This window comes from Corvus hawaiiensis, chromosome Z (assembly GCF_020740725.1).
Source record: "Corvus hawaiiensis isolate bCorHaw1 chromosome Z, bCorHaw1.pri.cur, whole genome shotgun sequence".
Classification (NCBI taxonomy): Eukaryota; Metazoa; Chordata; class Aves; order Passeriformes; family Corvidae; genus Corvus; species Corvus hawaiiensis.
Window position 1 is genome coordinate 3,774,206 of NC_063255.1, and position 26,614 is coordinate 3,800,819.

The 26,614-nt window shown below is 38.5% G+C and overlaps 1 protein-coding gene across 1 annotated transcript in view; it reads right to left on the minus strand.

The window, feature by feature from the left end:
• The window catches only part of CWC27 (CWC27 spliceosome associated cyclophilin), a 108,550-nt gene that overhangs the window by 74,706 nt on the left and 7,230 nt on the right, over positions 1-26,614 (minus strand). The window contains exons 8-10 of the mRNA XM_048291749.1: positions 25,257-25,336; positions 23,084-23,117; positions 19,082-19,257 (exon numbers count right to left, since the gene is read on the minus strand). Of these exons, the coding sequence (XP_048147706.1) occupies positions 19,082-19,257; positions 23,084-23,117; positions 25,257-25,336 (290 nt within the window). The remainder of the gene's footprint in view (positions 1-19,081; positions 19,258-23,083; positions 23,118-25,256; positions 25,337-26,614) is intronic.

The following is a 26,614-nucleotide window of genomic DNA, read 5'->3' on the forward strand; positions in this document are numbered from 1 at the left end:
CCAAAGCAGCAAAGTGGTACGCCACTATTGACATTGCCAATGCATTCTTCTCCATTCCTCTGGCAGCAGAGTGCAGGCCTCAGTTTGCCTTCACCTGGAGGGGCGTGCAGTACACCTGGAACCGACTGCCCCAGGGGTGGAAGCACAGTCCCACCATCTGTCATGGACTGATCCAGACTGCACTAGAAAAGAGTGAGGCTCCAGAACATCTGCAGTACATTGATGACATCATTGTGTGGGGGAACACCGCAACCGAAGTGTTTGAGAAAGGAGAGAGAATAATTCAAATTCTCCTGCAAGCTGGTTTTGCCATCAAGAAGAGCAAGGTCAAGGGACCTGCCCGAGAGATCCAGTTCCTGGGAGTAAAGTGGCAAGATGGACAATGTCAGATTCCCACTGAGGTCATTAATAAGATCACAGCAATGTCTCCGCCGACCAACAAGAAGGAAACACAAGCTTTCCTAGGTGCTATAGGTTTCTGGAGGATGCACATTCCCGAGTACAGCCAGATCGTGAGTCCTCTCTACCTGGTTACCCGCAAGAAGAATGATTTCCACTGGGGCCCTGAACAGCAGCAAGCCTTCGCCCAGATCAAACAGGAAATTGCTCACACCGTAGCCCTTGGCCCAGTCAGGACAGGACCAGAGGTGAAGAACGTGCTCTCCTCTGCAGCCGGGAACAATGGTCTGTCCTGGAGCCTCTGGCAGAAGGTGCCTGGTGAGACTCGGGGCCGACCACTGGGATTCTGGAGCCGAAGCTACAGAGGATCTGAAGCCAACTACACTCCCACCGAGAAGGAAATCCTGGCAGCTTATGAAGGAGTCCAGGCTGCCTCAGAAGTAATCGGCACAGAGGCACAACTCCTCCTGGCACCCCGACTACCGGCGCTGGGGTGGATGTTCAAAGGAAAGGTTCCCTCCACGCATCACGCCACCGACGCTACTTGGAGCAAATGGATTGCCCTCATCACGCAGCGCGCCCGGATTGGAAACCCAAGTTGCCCTGGGATCTTGGAAATAATTACAAACTGGCCGGAAGGTGAGACTTTTGGGTTATCTTCTGAAGAAGAAGAGGAGCAGGTGACACGTGCCGAAGAAGCCCCACCATATAACGAGCTACCAGAGAGTGAAAGACAATACGCCCTCTTCACTGATGGTTCCTGCCGAATTGTAGGCGCTAGCCGGAAATGGAAAGCCGCTGTATGGAGCCCCACACGACAAGTTGCACAGGCCACTGAAGGAGAAGGTGGATCGAGCCAATTTGCTGAGCTCAAAGCTGTCCAATTAGCTCTGGACATAGCTGAAAGAGAGAAGTGGCCAAAGCTCTACCTCTACACTGATTCATGGATGGTAGCCAATGCTCTGTGGGGTTGGCTGGAAAGGTGGAATAAGGCAAACTGGCAGCGCAGAGGAAAACCAATCTGGGCTGCTGAGGAGTGGAAAGACATTGCCACTCGGGTAGAGAAGCTATCCGTGAAGGTCCGTCATGTAGATGCTCACATCCCCAAGAGCCGGGCTAATGAAGAACATCGTAACAACAAACAGGTAGATCAGGCTGCGAAAATAGAGGTGTCCCAGATAGACTTGGATTGGCAACATAAAGGAGAACTGTTCCTAGCTCGATGGGCCCATGATGCCTCAGGCCATCAGGGCAGAGATGCCACCTATAAGTGGGCACGAGACCGAGGGGTGGATCTAACCATGGACAGTATCTCCCAGGTTATCCATGACTGTGAGACATGCGCTGCGATCAAGCAGGCCAAGCGGGTGAAGCCTCTGTGGTATGGCGGGCGATGGTCCAAATACAAGTATGGGGAGGCCTGGCAGATTGATTACATCACACTGCCTCAAACCCGCCAAGGCAAGCGCTATGTGCTCACAATGGTAGAAGCCACCACTGGGTGGCTGGAGACCTATCTTGTGCCTCATGCTACTGCCTGGAACACCATCCTGGTCCTTGAAAAGCAAGTCCTTTGGAGGCATGGCACCCCTGAGAGAATCGAGTCTGACAATGGGACTCATTTCAAGAACAGCCTTATAAACACCTGGGCTAGAGAACATGGCATAGAGTGGGTGTACCACATCCCTTACCATGCACCAGCAGCTGGGAAGGTTGAGCGGTGTAATGGACTGCTTAAAACCACCTTGAAGGCACTGGGTGGGGGGACTTTCAAAAACTGGGAGATGCATTTAGCAAGAGCCACCTGGTTAGTTAACACTCGAGGTTCCACCAGCCGAGCAGGCCCTGCCCAATCCGAACCCCTACAAACAACAGATGGAGATAAGGTTCCAGTGGTGCACATGAGAGGTATGCTTGGAAAAACTGTTTGGGTAAAGTCTGCCTTGAGCAAAGACAAACCCATCCGTGGGGTCGTTTTTGCTCAGGGACCAGGTTGCACCTGGTGGGTGATGCAAAAGGATGGAGAGACCCGATGCTTACCTCAAGAGGACCTTGTTTTAGGGTGAACTACCCATGGCTCTGTACTTGTATCAGTATCAGCATGTATATTTGTATATAATTTGGGTAATACATAGATTTATATGGTTAAAAAAAAAGTTAAGTTTCATGTAACATGTTAGTATGGGAAAAAATTCGGGGTGGATAATGTTGGGGTTTTAGTTTAGTCTTAGGTTTTCCTGTTAAAGGAATTTTCTCCCATATGCATGTTGCTAGGGGACAAATAGCTGTACTTAAGAAAGACAAAAAGGGGAGTGGGGCGGGCCTGGCTACTCTTTTGTCTACACCTGGGTGTGGGGACAGTTCGCTCTGAGCGTCCGGAGAGAGAAGCTGCAGAGAAAGGAGCTGCTGCTGCTTTCTTTTTGGCCGTTCTTTCTTCCTGCTGGAAGCAACACCGGGACCCCAAAAGCCGCTTTTCCCTGCCCTGCTGGAGACCGAGCTGTGGCTGCCCTGCTCCGCTGCTGCTTCGAGCTTTCGCTACGCTGTAGCCCTGCTCGCCCTGCCTGCCTGGGCCTCCGTGGTTTTTCCCATCTGGATACATCTCGTCTGCCACCCGGGATTTGCGTTCATCCCTGCCATTCCAGCCTGCTGTTCCTGAGAGCCCGGGATCAGCTGCCCAGGGGTTTGTGAAGCCTTTGTTCCATCCCTTCCCGGGATCCCGGGGCACCGGTGCCGCGTGCTCCCCGAGCTCGCTCCGGAGCGCCCCCTGCAGCCGCGGGGAAACCATCGCACCTGCCCTGCTCACCGGGAGCCGCCAGCGCCCCTGCCGGCTGCGAGCGGAACTGCACCCGAGGGGAAAGGGCCCGACAGCCGAGAAGGCTGGGACTGGGTTTGTGATTGCTGTTACTGCCATAGTTGTTGTTGTTTTGTTTGACTGGTTATATACATATATATATATAGTAAAGAACTGTTATTCCTATTTCCCACATCTTTGCCTAAAGGCCCTTGATTTCAAAATATAATAACTTGGAGGGAAAAGGGGTTATATCTGCCACTTCAAGGGGGGCCTCTGCCTTCCTTAGCAGACACCTGTCTTTCAAAACCGAGACAACCCTTTCCTGAAAAAACATGATTCCTGTGCTGCAAGATGTCATGAGAGTAGCCTGATAGGAACGACTTGGAGTTGTGCTGGATAAAATGCTGAGCATGAGCTGGCAACAAGCCATTGCAGCCCAAACAACCATATCCTGGGCTGCATCCAAAGCAGTGTGCCCAGCAGGGCCAGGGAGGGGATTCTGCCCCTCTGCTCTGCTCAGACCCCACCTGCAGCACTGCATCCAGCTCTGGGGTCCCAGCAGGAAGGACACGGATCTGTTGGAGCAGGTCCAGAAGAGACCCATGAAAATGATCAGAGGATTGAAATATCTATCCAATGACAAAAGGCTTAAAGAGTTGAGGTTGTTCAGCCTAGAGAAGAGAAGGCTCTGGGGTAACCTTACTGCAACCTTTCAGGAGGCTACAAGGAAGATGGAGATAGTCTTTTTATAGCAGGACCTGTTGGGATAGGGGTAATGGATTTAAACTAAAAGAGTGTAGCTTCAGACTAGATGTAAGGAAGACATTTTTTACACTGGGGGTGGTGAAACACTGGAACAGGTTGCCCACAAATGTGGCGGATATTCCATCCCTGGGGTTCATTCAAGGTCAAACTGGACAGGGGTCTGAGCAAAATAATATGCTGGAAGATATCCATGTCCACTGCAGAGTGTTAGATTAGGTGACCTTTGTAAGTCCTTTCCAATCTACCCTATAATTTTTTGATTCCCTGGTATCATAACTTTTAGCAAGATTATTCCTATTTAATAAAGAATGTTACAAGAGATGTTTCAGTTAAGTAAACTTATTCAAATTGTTTAAATAAATCTAGCAACTTGCTTTTTATACACAATGTACAAAAAAGACAAAGGCAAATTCTATTGCCCAAGACACTCAGATGAACTTTCAAAATTCAGGTACAGTATCAACATACGTAGAAAGTATTTTCCAGATTTATTGCAAGACTCAAACTACTTAACTAGCTGAAAAGCACACTAGAGTTACAAGATAGTTTATGTATATAAATAGCACCAACATAATTACTCATATATAATAACTATACTGAAAATTCAGTCTCCCCAGATAGGATTACATGATAAAAAGCAGCACAATGATAAGCACCTGAGAATGCTGAGGACCCAAACTCTCCGACATGGAAGGGAGAGCTAAATACCAACAAATACACTTGTATGCATGTGTACATAAAGATATCTAGACATATTTCACTGGATTCATATTAATTTTACACTCATATTTTAAAAAACACAACAAATTCCAACTTTAAGAACAAAGTTGTAAAGAATTTTTCACTACAAAAGACAGACCTACAAATTGATACATTCTTAAAAAAATGTGTATGTTCTTAACGAAGCATTGCCTTAAAAGAAATGAACCACAGACTTTATTTCCTTTATCATCTGCACCGTTTTCATTTTGAGAAGCTCACGTCATGTGCTGAAAAGTGACAATCTGGATTTAACAACCATGACAGGTTGCCAAACTAAGATTACATCTAACAATGTTTCACAGTGCACCAGACTCTCTCCTGCTGACCTTTCCACACGTGGTTCAGAGACCACTGGATTAGAGCTGTTAACAAATCACAGGTGCAGCCAATTAACCAAGAAATGACGTAACAATGACTTCCAGTCTTAAGCATGAGGCTTGTTCAGCAAATAATGCTTTTCCATCAATGAGCTCAGTATGGCTGCTTATCAGCCAAACTTAAGAAGAACTTCAAAAGGCCTGTACTGCTGATACGCTTCTCATTAAAAAGTGATTTTATTGTGAAATTATCCAACTGTGACTATGGTATGCTTTGCTGTTCTCTAACTTGGGAAGTTGTCAAACAATGTGTATTAATCTTCTTACCAAGAGGATCACAGATTTTCTGGTGCACAATGAGCCAAAATGAGAACTAATGGAAATAGAGGTAAGAATTACATTGTTGTGTATTTTGTGGGGGTTTTTTTGTTTATTTTTTAATAATGAATTCATTTTTTCGGTAGGTTGGTTTTGTTAATTGCCTCCCCACCTCACTTCTCAAAGGTGAGTGTGTCTCAGTACCTTCTGCATTCTGGAGGTCTACAGACGCTATGGAGAAACAGCTGTGCGCAGCCCAGATTTTGCAGGACTCAGTAAACCACACTGACTCCACGCACCATCATGTGGTCCCAAATGGTCAACTCCGCTGCTCTAAGAACATGTGCAAGAACACACAGGGTGTCTCCACATGTCATTTGATAGGCTGGGCATGATTTTAAAACTTTCATTCTACATTGAAGTAACAGTTTATACAACTTTTAAAACTGAGTTCTCTTTGCAGACAGTTAAGCCACATTTCTGTAGCAATGCACAAAATCCACTAAAAGTCAGAGTGACCTCTGACTAACCATTACAGCAATATGTCTTTCTTTTGTAATATCCCTTAGCGAGAAATGAGTGGACAAGAATAATAAAGCACGGCAGCATTCTACATTATTCTCTCCTGCTCACTTTTATGGTCCCTATCTCTCTGATGCCTCAAAGCATTCCCTGATTTACTGGAAAGTGAAGGGAGAGTGGCACTAATCTCAGAACTCTGAAACCCAGGAGAACTAGAAAACATTTCATAGGGAAAGCCGCAAACTGTAAAATGAAAATTCGCGTGCTATAGCCAGCTCCATGAAATTGTGTATTTTGAACTGCAGGTCCCACTGCCATTAACAGTGCTACTTGTATTACCAGAGTTCTTCTCTCAGGCCAGATGCTGTAATATCCTAATAACCCCTCAGAGTAACAGTAATTCTGTACCATTAGTCCAGACCTTTTACACCTTCTTAGTAATAAAGGCAGTCTCTACTAAATGCCATGCTCTACAAAAACTAGCAATACTCAGTCCAGTTATTAGTAAAGGTATCTTGGGTTTAAGACCATAGTAATCTCCAACAGAATAAGGAGAAACTACATGAATTCACCAAAGAGTTTTCTGTTGGGTGTTCATTCATAGACACACATATTTACAACTTTTAACATACTAAAAGACAAAAAACCCCCACACTACTTTCTAATAAAAATGTTATTTAAAAAGATGCTATAAACATATGCTACTTGGTTTGATACTTTGATTTTACCACTATCTTTAATTTTATACTCAAGGTCCAAGAAAATACAAAGAATAAACACCTGTACAGAACAAAGGGTGAAACAGGTTATTCCTAATTTGCTGCCAAAGGCCCAAAGCAAAAAACGGTACCAAACAGGAAAAAAAAGTCTTAACTTGGCCTCAGATGTTATTTTTACATAGAAAACTATTTGTTAAACGACCATTGTCCATTTATTTATGACAACAGACGCAGCTGAAGTTATACAGACATTCATCTTCGAGCATATACAGAAACCCCCTACATTATTATTATGTTAGGGATTAAAACCTAAAAAAAAAAGGAAAAGTACTTACAATGTAGAGAGGGGAAAAAAAAGATTTGATAGCTCTTTCTGTTCATATATCAGAGAAAGCAAGATATGATATCTGAGGATGACATATTTTTCTGTCTTCTTGAATTATCCCAAAACAGAAAGAAAAGCAACTAAAAATAAGTGTCAGAGAAAAAAAAAAAAGGCAACATGGTCATGCAATTTGCTTCCAAGTGTCTTTTAAAAGACGCTTATAGAGATTTTTGGAACACTGGTTGTGAATAAAATGGGAGGAAAAATCTAGAGACCCAGGGGATGAAAGAAGAAGGGGAAACAGTAGTGGTGTATCACTCTTTACAATGAGAAAAGATAACTCAGATAATTATATGCCTGAGATTGATAAAGTGCTCTTGAGCAAAAATAACAGAAAACTGTAACATAGAGCCATGAAAAAAAAATTTCTACTACTTGAGGACATAGACTAACAAACTATCTTGTGTGAAGGAAGAAAAATACAGCATACTGTCTGATGAAGCTGACACATAACAAAAGCTGGGGAAAATGCCACAAAACAAGGTTAATGCTCAATGTACTCGATGCATCAAAGTCCAAGAGAGATTTGGTATAATTTTCAAATGAAGATATGCTAACAGAAGGCTAGCAGATGAGAGAAAAAGGGTCCAAGGAAAGCCAAAAGGCAGACTGAAAAGCAGCAGCATTTTTATTTACTTAATAAGAAAAGCACTTACCAAAGAAAAGTTTTGTGGGGTATATTCTCTAAATTAAAATGGAATTTTTTTCCACCATAGAAATGTAAGACAGAGACAAACTGTACGAATGAGATAAAAGAATTTAAGAGTCTTGTGTGCTTTATTAGGTAAAACACTGGATGCAATTATCCGAACATCCTTTTCTGCCTTATCCTCTCAAGGTTCAGGCTTTTTGGATGTTTTCCACTTTCATTAGATAAACAGCTTCTTCTCATTAGAAAAAGATATACCCTTATAAGGATTCAAGTTGGGTTGCCTTTATTTATGTTGACACAGATTTTATTCAACCCCTCCAACCTTACCCATTCTGTGAGTCAGCTAACAAAGTTGTCTGATTTATTTTGTTTCACTATTATCAAATGATCAACTACTATTAACTACTAATTATCAGAAATGTAACACAACAACTTTTTAGACAACAATTGAATTCCCTTCTTTTTATTTACAAACGATTACTCATTATAAAGATTCCACAACCAGAATCTGATAACCAACATCACTTGTTCTACACTATATTAAAAATACTTATTACCTATTTGGCTCTCTAGGAAGGCATGTAAAAATAATAAAAATACTGAATTGTAAAATGGACTGACTGTCTAGAGTTAAACAGCAGGTGTGATGTTTAAAGAAAATGTTTGAACATACTGCAGTCATCTTTCACTACAGTACCACTTCAAGATATACCACTCATATTTACAGAAAATACATTCTATAATACAAAGAAAACCCTCAAAAAGTTTCTTCCCATGCTACTCAACTCTGTTGAAACAAAGAAAGGAAATGGAGCATGAACATCTAGCAATTAAAAAGCACATGGCTATACCACTACTAAATCCATCTTGTTATGTTACAAGGAAAAAAAAAATCACATGTGCAGCTAAACAACTGAGAACACTCCAACTCTTTGAAATGGTATCTTACCCACTATATAGTGCTAACAATTCACTGTATAATAAGGATTACACGTTCTCACCTTCCATCACACTAACTGCATTTTCATGGGTCATATACGCATCCTTTTTTCCAGGTGACTAGACAAATGCACACACAAACTTCACCTAAAAATACACTGAGTCTTGCCAAGTAGCAGCAGGATGAAATATACCACAGTAACAATCCCGTCTTTGTCCCAGCCTAACACTATACCTATTAACACACTTTGATGCTCAGCCAAGAAAAATCTCAGTGCAGGGATTCTGGGTTTTGTGCCCAAACAATCTGGGCTTGTGTTTAATATAATATAGTCTGCTTTTAAGTTACTGCCAATCATTAACTCTACAAAGAGTATGTCTGGGATTATTTTTTCTTTACAATGAATGTTATTAAGGTAAAGAAGGCAGAAAAATTTACATTATTTTGAAAAGAATAAGTGGATCATGCAATCCTTAGCACTAAGAAAACAGTCTTATTCAGAAAATAAATGTATTTCTAAAACCAATTCCGAATCTTGTTTCTTGTATGTCAGTAATATGTGTCTGAAATACTGAGTTTCTTGAACAAAATACAAAAATGCAAATTAAAAGAAACACACACTAGTTTCTTAAACTTACAGGTAAGTTAAGAATTCATTTTCACCAAAGGAAAAGAAGGTAATAGTTTTCAGTTTCTTAAACAATTACACAGAGAATATCATCAGTCAAAAAATAATTTAGGAATATATTAAAGAAAAATGGCTAGAATATGAAACATTACACTTAGCTAAACCAAATATTATTACTATCCTTACAGAAAAATAGACTGAAATGAGTGATCCCTCATGCACTGAGGAAAAGAAGTATGTAAAACAAAAAGAAAATATCAATTACGTGTTAGCAGAGAAGATGAGAAAAAAACTAATAACAAAATGACTTGATAAAACATATAAAAATTAAAACAAGAGTAAATATCATTCAAAGTTCTAGTCCCAGCAAGAGGCTGCTCCCATTTCACTGTAAGACTGATATCTTTTATACAGTATGCTGTGGACAGAAGGTCATGCCCACCTTCTACAGCACTAAAACTTGCTTAGAAGTCTCGTCTGTGACAGCTTACTTCTGGCTCTAATTTTGTAGCTGACTTTTTTTTATTTGATTTACTGAGGTTGCATAAGCAATCTATTTTATAGAGAACTCCACAAGCAACTGTAACACTCTAGTTGTGTAAAAACTGGCAAGAAAAGGAGGCCAAGTACACAGGAACAGAAGATGACAATCCCTTGAGACAGTCTTCAAAAAAAAGTTACTCAATTCCAAGTGTAAGGATTTTTTCTGTCATTTCAGACAAAATATTCCTTTCTCTCCTCTTTTCTCATACCATAAGATGATCAACAAATTCCAGTCCTAAAAAACTTCATTGGTTCTCAGGCTTATTTATGAATTTTTGTTGACATTAATAGTTTCACTGGAATTATTGAGTCATGCAAACATTTGCAGAAGTAATCAATTTCCATATGACTGCGGATAAATGGCAATTTACAAATTAGCAATTTCGTTTCAAATCCTTATTGAATTTATATGCTATGACAAGTCACTCAAAAGCATACAAAATACACATGAACTAATGCAGAAACCTATCAAAATAAATATCTGTCATGTAGGGAAGTATGACTGTAAGAATATATTACCTGTGGGTGACTGTGTATGATATAACTACAAAATTACGGTATCAATACTGAACTAAAATACTCTGAAAACATTTCTTCTTTCAGACACTTGAAGTGCATAGAACAAAATCTCTTCCTTTTTTCTCTTTACATCTCTAGTGATTAGTGCGTGCGTGCGATTCTCTCTCTAGTTTAACATTAGCCGTAGTCAAGATCAAGCAAGGCACCGTAAAAGTACCTAACATTATTTTTCTGGGGATCTAGTGTATAAAGACATCTTCACAGAAGCCAAAGAACCCCCAAACAAAAACAAACAAAAAGTTCAAATTACAAATTACAAATATGTGAAAGTTTAAATATTTATATTTTTTGAAAAGCAGACGCTTAGAACAGCTACTACATTAATCACACATGCACTCAACCAAACTGCGTTTTAAAAGAATACATAAAAATAAGTTCCTTTTTCAGGTTACTTCCATTCCCACTGTTTGTGATACCTAGACAATGAATTCCCACGTGTTAGTGTCTATGCTTCTTCTTAACATCACAGGAGAGAAAAAAAAGTTTTCAGGTAGCTTCAGCTCATGCAAATCTGCGTATCATAGCTGTGGCAATAAAACACAAGGCATTTCTCTCAGATAAAACAATTTTAAATGTATTTAGAATTCAGGAGAGTTCCATCTGCAAACCACTGGAGGCACGTGTCATTTTGTCTACTTTATTTCTGACATAAACTCCAAAATTCTTCAAAGGCAGTGCCCCACTTGCACTCTTGAGTACAAGCCAAATTTGGCGTATGTGAGCAAGGACTGTATGTCAGAGCACCTGTAACTACAGTATAAAATCTGGAAAATGTGTTGATCTTGACAACTGGCAGATGTTTTCTGTATTCTTATGCTGTAAAGTCAATTAATAAATAATGGAATAACTTCACTACTTTCTCACAGGTAATAATCCAAACTCTACCTCTTTACTGGGGCTGAGTCCTATCCAGATTTCCATAAAATGCTTTTCTAGTGAAAGAGCACTGTCCTGATATACACCAAAAATACTGAAGTAGGTACTACCTGCATAATACAGAAATTTTATCTCCTACAACCTTGTCAGGTCTTCACAGCCAAGTTCACGTGCTTGAATTAAGATCTTCTCAAGAACTTACGTGATGAACAAGAAAAATTGTCTAATTCAGCTGGTGTTCTTGATGTACTGTATCTAAGGCAAACGACTAACCTAATGAAATTCTGCTTGGAAACACTTCAATCAAGATACATAAAAACAGAAAGACTAAAATAGTGCCATACTGTTCTGTATATGTATCAGCATATTTCACATGCCTAGTTCTTTTCCAAGGAGCTTTTCAAACGACAATTCAAATCAAGAGTGAAAGAACAGAAATAGAAATCTATGAACTACTGAAGAACAACAAGCAGATCACTTGAAACAGTCCTAAGAGTGTTTAGCGTAATAAAGGCCACTAAAAGTTAGGATTTAAGAGAAACATTTCAATACCCTGAATTGAAACGGGATGAGTAGCAAAGATTTGCTTACTTCCTTTCTTGAAATTCAGCACTGTATGAGTTTTTGCACTTTTACAGAAATATCGGTTAGAATTTTATTCAGTATTATTTAAAATTATTTCAATACGTGATTAAATAGCTACTTTTGCATAAAGTTGAAATTTATCAATTTAACATATCAATTGTTTAAAATTGCTTAAAGCTTTGGACAATTATTTTACTGTCAAAATGGCCTGCTTCAAGTTAAGTTAAAATTAAACAACACAAGCTGTTTTGCTGGTTTATTACTAAGGATGTCTCCTAGTTTTAAAAGAAAACCCATACAAAGGAAGCATAATAAACGCAGAGTGAACAAGTCTTTTTTGACATACAGAAATAATGATTTTTGATAAAATAAAAGCATTTACAATTTCCCCATGAAACACAAGCATTAGCCTTAACACTTTAGAGATACAGAACCAGGGAATGGTTTGGGTTGGAAGGAGATTCAAGAGGCAGAATCTTAGAATGGTTTGGGTCGGAAGGGAAGGTTAAAAGTTATTGCGTCCAAGTCCCTACAGTGTGCAGGGACATCTTCAACCAGATCAAGTTGCTCAGAGCTCTGTCCTGCCAGACCTTGAACAAACCGCATGGGTGCAGCATCCACCACCTCTCTGAGCAATCAGTTCAGCATTTTACCATCCTCATTATAAAAAACATCTCTGTTATAGGTAATTTGAATCAACCCTTTTTTTGGTTAAAACCATTGCCTCTTATTCTTAGAGCAACAGACCCTGCTAAAAAGTTTATCCCTATCTTTCACACAGGTTTTACCGCCCTCGCCCAGCTAGCCATTCTTCTCTCGATGCAGCCCAGCTGGTTTTCTGGGCTTCAAATGCACGTTTCCAGCTCATGTCAAGCTTCTTGTCAACCAACACCTCCAAGTTTTCTCCCCAGGGCTGCTCTCAATCCATTTTATGCTCAGCCTGTATTTGTGCTTAGGATTGCTCTGACCCAGGTGCAGCACCTTGCACTTGGCATTGGTGAAATTTAGAGTACGAGTTTCATTTTAAGAAAAAATTGAAAGGGGAGATTTAGGTTTCAGAGTAGCATATAGATTCTGATACAATGCTGTTGAAGAGTTTCTTAGCAGAACTCTGTATATGTTCCTGACTGGTTGCTAACTTGGCTAATTTTAGAGTCAACCCAAAAAACTTGAAAACTTGCTTCCCAGTACGTACATGTAAGGAACTCTTAAAAAAAAATATAGTGACACAAAACAGGCCAAAAAACCATGTTCAAGAATTAGGTTACAAAGTTATTGCTTAAAATAGTTGTCAGTGGCACATTAACCACTGAGTAGAAATATACCTACACGCTGCAGGGAACTCAGTACTAAATCCATAAGTAGTGAATTGCACGAACTGTCACAGTAGAAAGCTCTCATACCAGAACTGCTAGGCAACCTGGGCTTCCTGAACAAAACAAAATCCGAAGACATCTAATTGCCAAAAACTAGGATCTAAAAGACAGAGAAAATGAGAAACTGTTTCTCATAGATTTATAATTGAAAAAAAAATTGGAATGCCCTAGCAATATAAGTGATAACAGTTGAACACCTGTAAGAAGGGCTGACAGGGTCAACCCGTGGTTCAAAGTGTGAATGAACAGGGAGGTGGAAGTAAGAAAAAAAAAAATTGTTGCTCTCTGTATACAGCATTATTAAGGCTAATAAGAGATTAATGATGGAAGAGCTTTAAAGAATGTTGAAAATTTGGAAAAGGAAAACAACCCAAACCATAAAGTAATTTGAGGATGCTAAAAAATTTACTGTGAAAGCCTGAAAGAATACAATTTGTACCGCTTATTGAAAGGACTCGATTAGAATTTAAGTAGTTGAACTAAGAGAAAATAGAGCATGCTGTAGTGAACTTCAGAAAAAGGCACAGCAAAAAATAATTCGGTGGCTACAAGCTGAATCCAGACAAGTTAAAATCTAAAGCTGGAAGAGGTACTGTTAGGAATAATGTATCTTAAGTACTGGAATAGAATACACTCACTGACTAAATATGGACCAAACTACACTCTTTTGATATCTACAAAAATTATGTTTGAATGCCTTTCCTGTTCAGCTGTAGCCAAACACTGAATTCAACACAAGGGTAAATGGCAGTAAACTATGGCATGAGATATACAGGTTATCTAATCATCTCCTTTGACTTAAAACACAATTATGAGAATATCTGAATTTGCTGTATGAAAACAGCAGCAGTTCTCTAGGTACAGGGAAGTACAAAGTCAGAAAAACTGCTTCTATTTAGAACCTCAAAAGCCAGTTTTATTAACATACAATGTGTATTTTCTGGTGCTAAACTGAAAAACCAGGAGACAAACTCTTTTGTTGAACAAAGCCTGAAAGTAAGTTATACTTAGTTTAAAAAAATGCTAGTAGGATTAGAAGTATAGTTAATAAATTTAGAATAGGAATTTTGTGAACAAATATATCTGTTTGTTTAGAAACAGATAAAACTTAATATACCAAAGTAAGTAGCTCTAAAATATGGTATTGACATCACACTGAAACTGACAACATTAACAATTAAGTAGCTTGCTGAACATGAGATGCTAGATCAAGTTTAAATAAGTAGAAGCATATAAATATACATTTTAATACTCTTCATTATAATGCCCGCCTTATAAGCACAAGGTAACAAGTGCAAAATAAATGCATTTAAAACAACATATTCTAACATAAATTATTAATTTATAAATACAAAATATCCAACTCATCGTTTATAACAACTGCAGATTTATAAAGACAGAAAAGTTTTGATTAAAAAGTATTTTAAAAAAGACTTCCATGTGATCACATAAAATTACCTTTGGCTTTTCCACACCACAGTACTATAAGAGCACTTTAGAAAAGCAAACTTGTGTGCTCAGTTTGGCAATATTTATTCAAGTAGATGGTAAGAAAATGTTGAGGTGTCTTGACCATATTCAATTTTTACTACCTGATCTGAATTGGACTTAGCATGAACTTGAAACCCTGTCTAGCATTATTAACTATTTTTATTACAATTGTGCCTCACTGACAAAAGGACCGTGGGGATGGAAGTTATTTGTCCAAGTTATTTTGTATTGTCTTTCAGCAAAAAACTAAGTCTGAGGAATTACACCTTGAAAACTGTTATAGGTTTCTGCTTGGAGGATGAAGGAAGAATATATATGCACAGAAAATATGTAAAGCTTCACATATGATTTATTTCACCCATGACAAGCAAATGGGTATAAGAAAAAACAGGAATGCAAAGGAGGCAATACAGCTACTATTAATTACAAGTAGTTAATAGTTTCTACTACTACTACAACTACTACTACTATTCATCCCCTTATGATAGTAATAGCTTATAAACCAAATGTGGTTACTTAGTTCAACTGCTAATTATAGCATTATTAAGAGAAAAATATACAAGAGGAGACACCAAATTAAATTCAAGTGATGTTAGTTACTGAAAAAGTCAGCTTCTCTTCCTCAAGAGCTTAGCTATTTTAAGCATTTCTTTCATATTGCTATTTAATACCACATCCATTACAAGGATGCAACTGAACTTGTTGACTGTACAGTGAAAAACTGTAAAGTCTACTGTATTTTACTCCACACTACATGCTGTGCAAAAAAGAAGCACTGAAAATTTTTAAAGCTGATAATGAGAAATGTGTAGCATCTGAGCTCCACCTACAGGATGAAAAGGAATGTATAAGAAATATTTTTAATTACCAGACTAGAAGAAGATTATTTACTCTGAAGCCTTCAGATGGTCATCTCGAGCCACTGCCATTTTAAAAACTCAATGCGATGCTGAGAAATTTTATTACTTATGCAATGATGGCAAACACTTCTTCTATCTCTATATATTCCTCATGTAAACAGCTGTTCTACAGTGACAATCTAGGTTTAAGCTTTCTAATACAAAACCCCAGACCTGTGGAATTTCTCTAACTTGCCTGAATGACTGGGAAACTCTTTTTCCCAAGTTATCTTACCCAATACAAAGTTTTAAAGTGTATAAAACTATTTTTAAAACATACATAAGAGGTTAAAATGCATACTGAAATGACTAAAATTAACTTCACCATTTGAGCACTTCAAGTATGGTTGCATTTAGAAGTGGTATTGGATCCCAGTACCGTGAATTTGAGAAGGTGTCTATTGTTTCCATACTGTTTCTCTAAAATAGATGTGCAACCTTCAGACCTCACAGATGCATTCAGATTAAAAGAAACGAATACAGTTTTGCAGAAAATGTCATGCATGTTAAAGACAGTACTCTGAAACAAATACTCTTAGAAGTTCATTTATTCTACTAGCACATTTAAGTATCTGATGAGTTGAAATTTTGATAGATATCAGAAGTTTCTTCACCCTCTGATATGTCAATAGACATTACCCTCAAGCTACGGATAGCCCATCCAACTTTTTCTTTGATGTTTACACCTCCCACATCTCTGCCTCTGGCCAACATAGGCTTTGACTACAGTGGGTGGTGAACACCCACGAGTATATTATCAAACATCTCCAGTACACTTAGAAAATAGTCACTATTTCAGACAATGAAACTTGATATTGTTGATCTTATTTTATCTAAAGAGACCTCAAATGTAAAAACACATTATTTATAACAAACAATATCATGCCTTTGATTTTCACGCCAGAGGACGGCAGACAATTATTTGGAAAACAGTAAGTCTAGAAATTTATGTTACTTGAGATACTAAGCAGTATCTCCCAAGGCTATGGCTCCCAACTGCTAAAAATGCATCCAGTAAAACCCTCTTCTGAGTTAAAATAACCCATCTGGCTATAATATTATTACAACTACCACCCTGAAAGAGTACAATAACCACAAACAGAGCACACTGACTGACCACATGTAGAGCCAGCAGCTTACAGACTGACTATACAAATGTCTCTGACAATGAGCTAAAACATAATGCAAGCTTGGGCATTAAGTATCTCATTCCTAGGAGTACCCTCTAGCTTTGTGTTCTCTTCATGCTACAAACTTGTTATTACACCTTAGGCAATTTTGTTTCCAGCAGTCATTCTTATAAAACTCCAGTGACAATTATAACAGATTGGTGGACAGGTAGTTGGACAGATAGGGAGGTAGTAAATATGCACAGATTCCAAAGCCTTTTCCTGTTCTAAAGATGTTATTTGACTGCCATATACTTCAAGGTTCTTTTTCAGAGAGAGCTTTTCTTGGAGACTTTTCAAATTTCTGAATCCTTGCCTCCACTACCGGATATGGCTATGTAATGCTAAACTGTACTTGTTCAGTCTCTCTCCACAACCAGGAACTCTGAGACTCTGAGAAGTTTAAACTTGTGTCAATCTAAACCACAGGACTAGTAACCAAATTTTGGGATTGAAATTATCCATCATACTCATTGATCTCAGTAGACTTCCTGTGGACCACGTGTCTACAACAGAGATAGTACTGCCACCAATTCCCAAAGCAACACACAGCACAACTTCAAAGACAACAGACAGAAAAGTCAGGGGATCTGTTTTACAAGATGTCTTGTACATGTTCTTTTAAAAAATACCTATCTAACATAGCCATAAAATCATGATATTGTATTTCATGTACTGCAATTTACGTGCTCTTACAGAGAGAAAGGAACACTGAAAAACAGAAAACCAGTGCTCAAGAACTTGAGTTTCATGCTGGTTTCAGCCGGGGTGGAGTTAATTTTCTTTGCTGTACCTAGCATGGGGGCTGTATTTTGGACTTGTGCTGAACACAGAGTTGGTAACACAGAGATGCTTTTGTTATTTCTTAGCAGGGCTTACATAGAGCCAAGGCCTTTTCTGCTTTTTGTACTGCCACAAAGGTAGGAGAAATGGAGTGCCTGGGATGCTGGGAGGAGACACAGCCAGGATAGGTGACCCCAGTTGACAAAAGAGGTATTTCAGCCCATGGGGCATCATGTTCAGTATATACAGTGGGGGGAAGAAGGCAGAAAAGGGGGGATGTTTGGAGTGATGGTGTTTGTCTTCCCAAGTCACTATTACATGTGATAGGGCCCTGCTCTCCTGGAGATGGCTGAACACCTGCCTGCCCATGGGAGCAGTGAATTCATTCCTTGTGGTTTTTTGCCTGCATGTGCAGTTTTTGCTTTCCCTATTAAACTGTCTTTACCTCAGCTGAGTTCTCTATCTTTTATCCTTCTGATTCTCTCCCTTATCCTGCTGGTGGGGCAGTGAGCAAGTGGCTGCGTGGGGCTTGGTGGCTGGCAGGGCTTAAACCACAACACATGACTCCACAAAGAGATGCGATTTATGTATGGTTCCAAAAGAAATGGAGTAACATCAGTTTACAGATCTGACCACACAGCTCTTGTTGACTACATAAAATCTGACGAATCAGGGAAGTTAGTTACCTAGCCTCTAACTAGAATTAAATCACATGACAGGATAAACTAATGCCCATTTAAATTATAGATTTTGTTTAGAGTTTCCTTATTTTTGTTATTGTGCTGGGCCTTTGATGTCAAATGCTCTTCTTACGTATCTCTGGCTATTAAGTGGCTCCTCTCTTCAGCAAACATAAAATTATGAGGAACTTTAGAAGTAACATCTCCCAAGCCTGAGAAAGAACTGACTGGAACCAATTCAGATTTGCTCAAACTGCATAGGCTTCTGTACTGTACCTGGTGTGATTCTTAGACTCAAATCAATAATGAAGATGACGTACAAAAGACACTGAATTTCCCTCTCAAATTCCATGAATATTTTAGTTTCTAGAGCTCTTCAAACCTATTAAAATGGTTAATACAAATTGCTTTCTTAGCAATGTTGTCACTGGGCAGCAGGTACACTGCAAGAATGAGTACTGTGTTAAACCAGGCTTCACTGGATGATGATTCTCCTTTCTGTGAGTCTCAATGGTGGACGATTACAGATAAAGAAGCTGCAAAACTCAGTCTTACAACTGAGTAGAAAGACAAAATAAAGAGTGACAAATACATATAAAGACACTTAATTTCTAACTCACAGGGAAAAATAAAACTCCCATACAAGGTAACAATAAGTGCCGGGTGCAACAAAATGCAAGTTAACTGTTTGTTATAAACTGCCAAACAAAACTAAGAAATGACAAAGAATGAAAGCAATAGGCAATCTCACGTTCCACAGTTGGAGGTGGGGAGGGGTGAGTATTTTTAATGTAACACTCACCTATCAACGCTGTAACTGCAAAACTGGAATTGAGCAGAAAATCTTAAAACTGTAAACAATCTAAAGAAAAAACCCAACCAAATAAAACAATCCTTACCTGCGACTAGTTGTTTTCCTTTCTGATTTAGTTTCTTCCTCTTGAAGTTGCTGTTTAGCATTTTCACTTGTATCAATTTTCAATTTCTTGGCAATGCGTTCCTTTATTTGAGATCTGTCATTACTAGCCGCTTCATCTTCTACACTATCAGCATCTTCATCATGTTCTTCTTCGTCCTTTATTGATACAAAATGATAAAACTCCTTAAGATATTTTTTAGTACAGAATGACGAATACAGAAATCTTTTTCTTATAAATACAATCTCTTTCAAGAAAAAAGATGAATACTTCATTTCAAAGCAAACATTTCAAACAAATACATCCTTATTTGCTTCAGAGGGAACAAAAGAATACAAATATGATTAATTTCTTTTTCATACACAAGTTACTTCTTTCCTGCAGAGTTAAAAAAATTAAAACCATCTATTCTAGACCACTAACTCTTACAGGTCTACAGAAGACATCATAGCAGTGTAATATTACTCGTATCATTGTTCATGAATCCAAAATTTGATCAAGACAATATACTAAACTTTTCCTTCATTTTCCACTGAAAGGAAAACTTAAGAACTTTCTACCACATGGCTATACTACAGTCATGATGGGATGGAAGATGTTAGTCCATCAGCCCGCTAGGGAACTTAACAGATACTAAATTGATCATAACAGGCTGTGAAAACCTGTGGAATCAATCATCCCAGCTTGCTACAGAGGTCCAAGGAGAGGCTTCAGGCCTCCATGACTAGCAGAGGTTGGCAAAAGGTGATAAACCACCTTGGATCAAAGACATTTGAAGGGAGAAATAATTGGAGAATGAAGAAGTGGCCTGACTAGACCAAGGGATCTAAGTTTGACTACCTCCTTCCTTGAAGAAGGAAGTCTGTAAGAATCGTAATTAAAGAATGCCAGCTCGAAGATGACATGGTACATCTTTTTACATTTATTTGGTGTGATGCTAATCAGCAAAAGGAAAGAGTAAAATACCACATGATTCTAATTTTATCCAAAGTAAAAAAAGACACTTAGTAATCTGGAGGACTCTACTGTATGCAGGAGACCGTCAGAATGTAAGCACTTGGGAAGGAAGAACATCTACATGTCCTGGGTGTGGTGGACAGGTAGGAGGAGGAGTAGTAGCATGAACACCATGTCCATAAACATGGAGGTGGAGAGGATTGAAAAGCAAAAGCAGCAAGAAGCAAATTGGGGAAACAGAAGACAAAAATCAAGAGCTGGATTTCAGAAGTTGTAGTGGAGTCACTGTTTGGGAATCTTTAGACTAACATGCTTAGGTTTGAGATTTAGGCAAGACAAGACCACTCAGGAATAAAAAAGAAATCTCTGGATATTCAGCACAGTAAAATAGCTGAATATTTTGCCGATGAAAAGACTGAAAAGTTGTTGGGGGGGTTTTGTCTGTTCTTTTTTAATAGGGGAAGAGAAAAGTGGAACAGAATCAGCATTTCCCTCAATTTCCCAGAAAGCTATTGTTTGACACAGGAGATAATGACACTTTCTCATGGATTTGCTTACGTGGTAAGTTTTCAGAGAGATGGGTGACTGCAGACCTCGACAGCAGGGGGAGGTCCAAACAAGAAAGTGACAGGACTGTGTTCAAAATGTTTAACAGTCAAGGATAAAGACAGACTGCTGGTGGTGATTCGGCTAGGACTTAGGTAAGAGTATTTCACTGAAACACATGGAGTTGGACAGAAGAAATTCTGAGACAAAAATGGACAGCTCTAGACAACTTGCAATTGCTAAGTAGTAAGCTAGTTAAAAACTACAGAAATCTGAGTAACAGGAGGGGGGTTAAAATGGGAGGGACAAAATGGTTCAACTTGTCCCACTTGGCTAAATTGCCTACTTCCCAAACTGTCCATTACCCTCAGTTTGCACAGTATTTCACCATTTTTCTTCTGGAAAAAAACCAGGGAAAACAGGATATAACATTCCTCCTCAACCGCTTTCCCTCCTGCAGCTCTACTCTTTTCTCCTGCCCAGTCTCCTCCTTCAGTCCCTCTTCTCTCTCATTAAGTCCATCTGATCTCAACTAATAGATTTAACAATAGATTCAACAACCCAAATTGAACTGCATGGCACCTCTAGAGGCAAGTGGCTGTTCTGCTGGCTGATGGTTGTTCCCCATGAGACACAGAAATGCAAAACTGCCTGCCTGAAAGCAGTACCACTTGCTGCTGTTATTAGCTGGGTGGAGTTGCCCCATTCTTCTCTTTAACAGGGAAATAAAAATGTAATTAGACATTTTGTGACAGAATGACTAGTGGCTACTGTATATAATATGATTTTCCTATTTAATAAGATTATTGAACTGAGGGGTGGACATCTAATTTTATCTATTCATAGTACTGCATGAAACTTACTGTTCAGCAACTGACTGACAAATAGGCAGAGGAAAAGATACTGTGCAGAAAAGAGATGTCACTGGTGGGAAAACATTTCATATAATGTTTTCAATCAACAACTTGGGCACAAAAACAATATTAACAAATAGCTATCAGTTATTGCTAATACAAAGGCTCTCTCAAAGAATTAAATGTACGACTTTGAGGACTGCAATTAGAGAAACAGGATGGTATTTAATAGCATGAACAGCAAGGCCAGGTGCTTAGGGAATACTAGCAAGAGTTTCCCTTACATGCTATGGGCTTGTTAGCTGGGGGAGGTAGGGAGATCTGGAAGAATTATTTTGCTATATAACTACCAACACATTGCAGCTGTGTAAATGCAAAAGTGATCCTGTGATATTTAACTAAACTCCAAGAGAGATGATAAACTACTTGTACCACTGTACAAGACCCAGGTAACTGCCTGAAGTGCTAGATCTTAGCTAAAATCTTTCAATGAAATTAACCTAAAGACAACACTTCTCCAGGAAAAAAAAAAAAAAAGCCTTCATACTTCCAACTTTGGCTTAATTAGGTATATTAATTTAAATTTTTATTATTCAACCTAACACATCCAGGTTCTGTACTCCCTGAACCCAGTTTGCTTAAGAAAGGGCTATTTAAACATCTGAAGAATTATTAATTAAATAGCATTCTCCAAACTTTTCTAACGGTAAAATGCTCCTGCACAGCAGCAATTACAAAGGAGAAGAGTGAAAAAACCTGAATTCATACTGTGCCTTGTGAAAAAAGGAACAGGATGTAAGCAAATGCTTTTTTTTAGGCACACGAATGGCACAGACTGTGTTCTTCCTTTACTTCCAGTGTGTCAACACACAGTGTAGTTAATACCTTTGCATGACGGATAGATACAGAAAACAATATTTTCCAGAATTCAGTTAGGGGAATGGGAGATTATATTCCTAGTCAAATACTACATCTTTATCTCAACAGCAATTCAAAAGGGTACTCCCGTGATCTATGGCTGGAGACAGAGACATAATGCTTATCTGCACTATGTATGACAATTTTCTTGTACTTAAATTGCCTCCATGTTTAGTTGAATGTTACTGTCTGATTATTCAGACTTCATGTCTTTCAGAGGTGACAGTCTTCGTTAAACAATTTAACTGCTACAATTTAACAATTCACTGAATTTTTATTCTCTTGAAGAAATCTTTCAAACAGGAATCTGACTCACATGCAGACTTACCCTCAAATATTGCAATTACATAATTATTCATAACAAACTTGATTTAAACTATTTTTTTAGAAGCAGTTTCAGGGGTTTTATCACTCTGGTAGTTTGTCACTGGATGGTACACAACCCATATACCATACTTCTATATACCTAACCTACTGACTGAAATACAATATAAACAGTTTTTACAAAGGGTAGCAGGCAGTATGCTAATTCTACCCTGCTGTGAATAGCCAAATACTAGAGCTCGGAGAGAGCCCTCAGGCCTGTGCTGGAAATCTGACCTGAGCTAGTTCTCAGAAATCTCTAAAGTAGCATTTGTTCCCCAAAGAAAATCTATTCTGCACACAGTAAAAAAAAAAAAAGACTTATTTGTAAAAAAATGATACTTACCTCACTCAAATCCTTTTCTTCATTTGCTCCTTCACTAAAAGAAGAAAAAAAAAAAGTAACTACTTTGAAGTACTAGAGGAGATTCAATACAGTATTTTAAACCCACCATTTCTTAAATAAAAAAATTGCTAGCCACCTGAAATTTTAGTGAACTTACTGCTTTATATCATCCTCACATTAATCTTAAAAGTAGCAATTAATATTATTTTCTATCGTTTGACCATCATAATCTTTTCTAATTAGAAATGCTTAAAAACAAGGACTTTCATACAATGGAGAAATCCTAACCATACCTTGAAATATTCAAGAAGAACACTAGTGTATATAGTTGAAACCACCAAAACCCAGTTGAGATATTTTTGATCTCTTTTATCAAATGATTACTAGCATTTCATTGCAACTAGTTTATATTTCGGAAGATGCATTTTACTGATAATTAACCTTAACATCAAGATTTTAATTTCTTATACAGCTTATACAGGTTGGTGAATTAAAAAATAAATCTATTTGAATATTCTAAGGCTAACACACTCACTATTAATTATCGCAAATATAAGGACCCTTGAACCTTTTTAGCCCAGAATTTAAAAAAAGAAGTTATGTTAGAGAAAAAGCAAGGAATATTAAAGAAGTCACAAAAGTTAAGGCTTTGAAGTGTGCTCTAAGCAATCAGTAAGTAATCAAGACCATTAAAAAAACTCTAGATGTGTTGCAATCAATGACATTAATTTAATAAAATGCAGCACCTGAGTCAGGGCAACTGCTGATTATCAATATAGACTGGGGGATGAATGGACTGAGAGCAACCCAGCAAGGAGGACCTGGGGGTGCAGGTAGATGAAAAGCTGGACATGAGTTGACAAGGTACACTTGAAGCCCAGAAAGCCAATTATGTCCTGGGCTGCATCCAAAGCAGCGCGGCCAGCAGGGCCAGGGAGGGGATTCTGCCTCTCTGCTCTGCTCTGCTGAAACCCCACCTGCAGTGCTGCATCCAGCTCTGGGGTCCCAGCATGGGAAGGACAGAAACCTGAAGGAGGGACTCCAGAGGAGAGCCATGAAGATGAACACTTCTCCACTGAGGAAAGGCAGGATTGTTCAGCCTGGAGAAGACTCCAGGGACACCTTATTGTAGCCTTTCCATACTTAGAGTGGGTCTATAAGAAAGATGGGGACAGACATTTTAGCAGGACCTGTTGTAAAAGAACAAGGGGTAATGGTCTGAAACCAGAAGAGGGTAAATTCAGACTAGACATAAGGAAGATGTTTTTTATGATGCAGCTGGTGAGACACTGGAGCAAGTTGCCCAGAGAGGTGGTAGATGTCCCCTGGAAACATTCAAGGCCAAGTTGAATGGGGCTCTGTGTTACCTGATCTAGTTGAAGATGTCCCTGCTCATTGCAGGGGGGTTGGATGTGATAAATTTGAATGGTTCCTTCCAAACCAACTAGTCTACAATTCTAAAATAAGCAAATTCTTGGAGTTAACGTATTTTCATGGAAATTTCTCACTTTAACACTCAACAGTGGTTAAAATCAGAATTTATAAAGTACTAAAAAGAAACAGAGAAGAAAACCAACTTTATCCAAGCATATAGATTCATGATTCACCTAATTTTTAGTGTGTTCTTTAGATACGGAAAAAAAATAGATATTTTCAAGTATAAGCTGGATTGGAGGGTTGGGAAAAGCAACTAGAATTACCACGACACAGAGTTATCTTCTGCATGACGAAAATTTAAGTAACTTTAAAAGTTTAGGCTAGGAGATGGTCTAAGAAAGGACTGTAGTAAAGAGAGGTATAAAAGAGACTGACTGCTCATTGTCTCTACTAGAATGAGAGCTAGAATTTATGAAGTGCCACTGGTAGCATCCAAGTTCAGGACAAAAAGGGAAGATACTACATCAAACTCTTGACAGTCCTCTGAGGTGAAAGTTGATGGAGGCTGGGACACAGATAAGCATTATATTTGCCCTGCTTTTATTCTTTACTGGATGGCCAGTGGTGGTAACAGCTTGGTGGGTTAGAGAAATATTTAGTCTGATCTAGCACTGGCACTCTTGATTTTTGAAAGAGTAACATGAGTTAACATTTTTTAAAGAAGTATTCATTATCATAATTGGGTATAACATATTGAAAGTAGATCTGTTCTAGAAATTAGAAATCACATATTAACCTTTTGACAGCAGGAACTGAGCTTAGATGTGGATCATCCTTCAGCAGATCATGACTACTTTTACTTTTTCCCTTCATGCTCTGTTAAAAGAAAAAAAAAAAAAAGAAAAAAGTTATTCATTTCAGTGTTTAAGAGGCTAGATAGTGAAAAAGGATTATGGTAAGAAAAACATAATTTATTTCTTGTTTAGCTTTAGCCTATCCAGTAAGCTTAAACACTTTTAAGAGCAGAGGAACAGAGAAAGCGTTCCAGAAAGAGAAGCATCAAATTGACTCCATGGATTTATTTTTGCAATAGCAATGCACTTAGTTTTAAAAGAAAGAGAGAGAGAAAAAAAGATACTGTTTAGTCATGACAACCATTACACATCATAAAGATGGTAGGCCTAGCACATATACATTTGAGTGAATGAAGAGCTAAGAACTTGACTTTCCAATAATGACACATGACAACTCAGAGAACCACCATCTACAAAACAATACTTCTTAATTGGAAGAACACTAATTAGATCCCTAGGGGAAAAAAGAAGAAATTAACAAACTGCAATACATCAACCTGGAATACATCATTCAGGAATCATCTACTGACACAAGGACTCAAACAAATCTAACAACACATAAGAACTTCAGGCAGAAAGACTGCAGTTGGAAAGCATTCTACACGCTAATCTGAAAAAAAGTATACTTAAAATTTCAGAGAGAGATCAGACTGAAAATCTCTGCTACAGAAACAGTCTGTATTGTGACCTGTGTTGTGAATGTCTCCATCATCTAATGCTTTTGGGAAGAGAGTAGAGTGTGGACAAAATCTTGCTCATTTAAACACAACTAAAATTTTTTGTTATGTAGAAAACACAGACTAACACATTCAGCAACATGAAAAGATAATTCCTTCATTAAGGAAGGGGGTGGGGTATTTGGAGTGGTGGTGGTGCAAAGTTAAAACACAAAAGGAAACAAGTACAGACAATAAGCAGTTTGGACACTGAAAGCTACAGTTTAAACTGAAGGAACTAATCAACAACTGGTGGGGGCCCTACAGCCAGAACCCTGACTACACTAATAGCCTTCATGGCCTTGAGGGGTTTCACCCAGAGCCTCTCTGCCCTTCTTAAACAAGCAAGACTTACTGCATCTAGCAACCAAAAAAAGCTCGTAAGATTCTAAGTTTGTAGGTGTCAAAGGATCTCAATAAAACTTTGACCTTCCATTTCTCTTATCAGAAACAGAGAATGAAAGTTAGTGCTGATGTTCATGTACTTCAACTTAATCAGGATTAAGATAACAGTCAGAACTACAGAGACACTGATCTAGACCTCTTATGAACAAACAATGAGGTTTCAAAAAGAAGGTTTTATT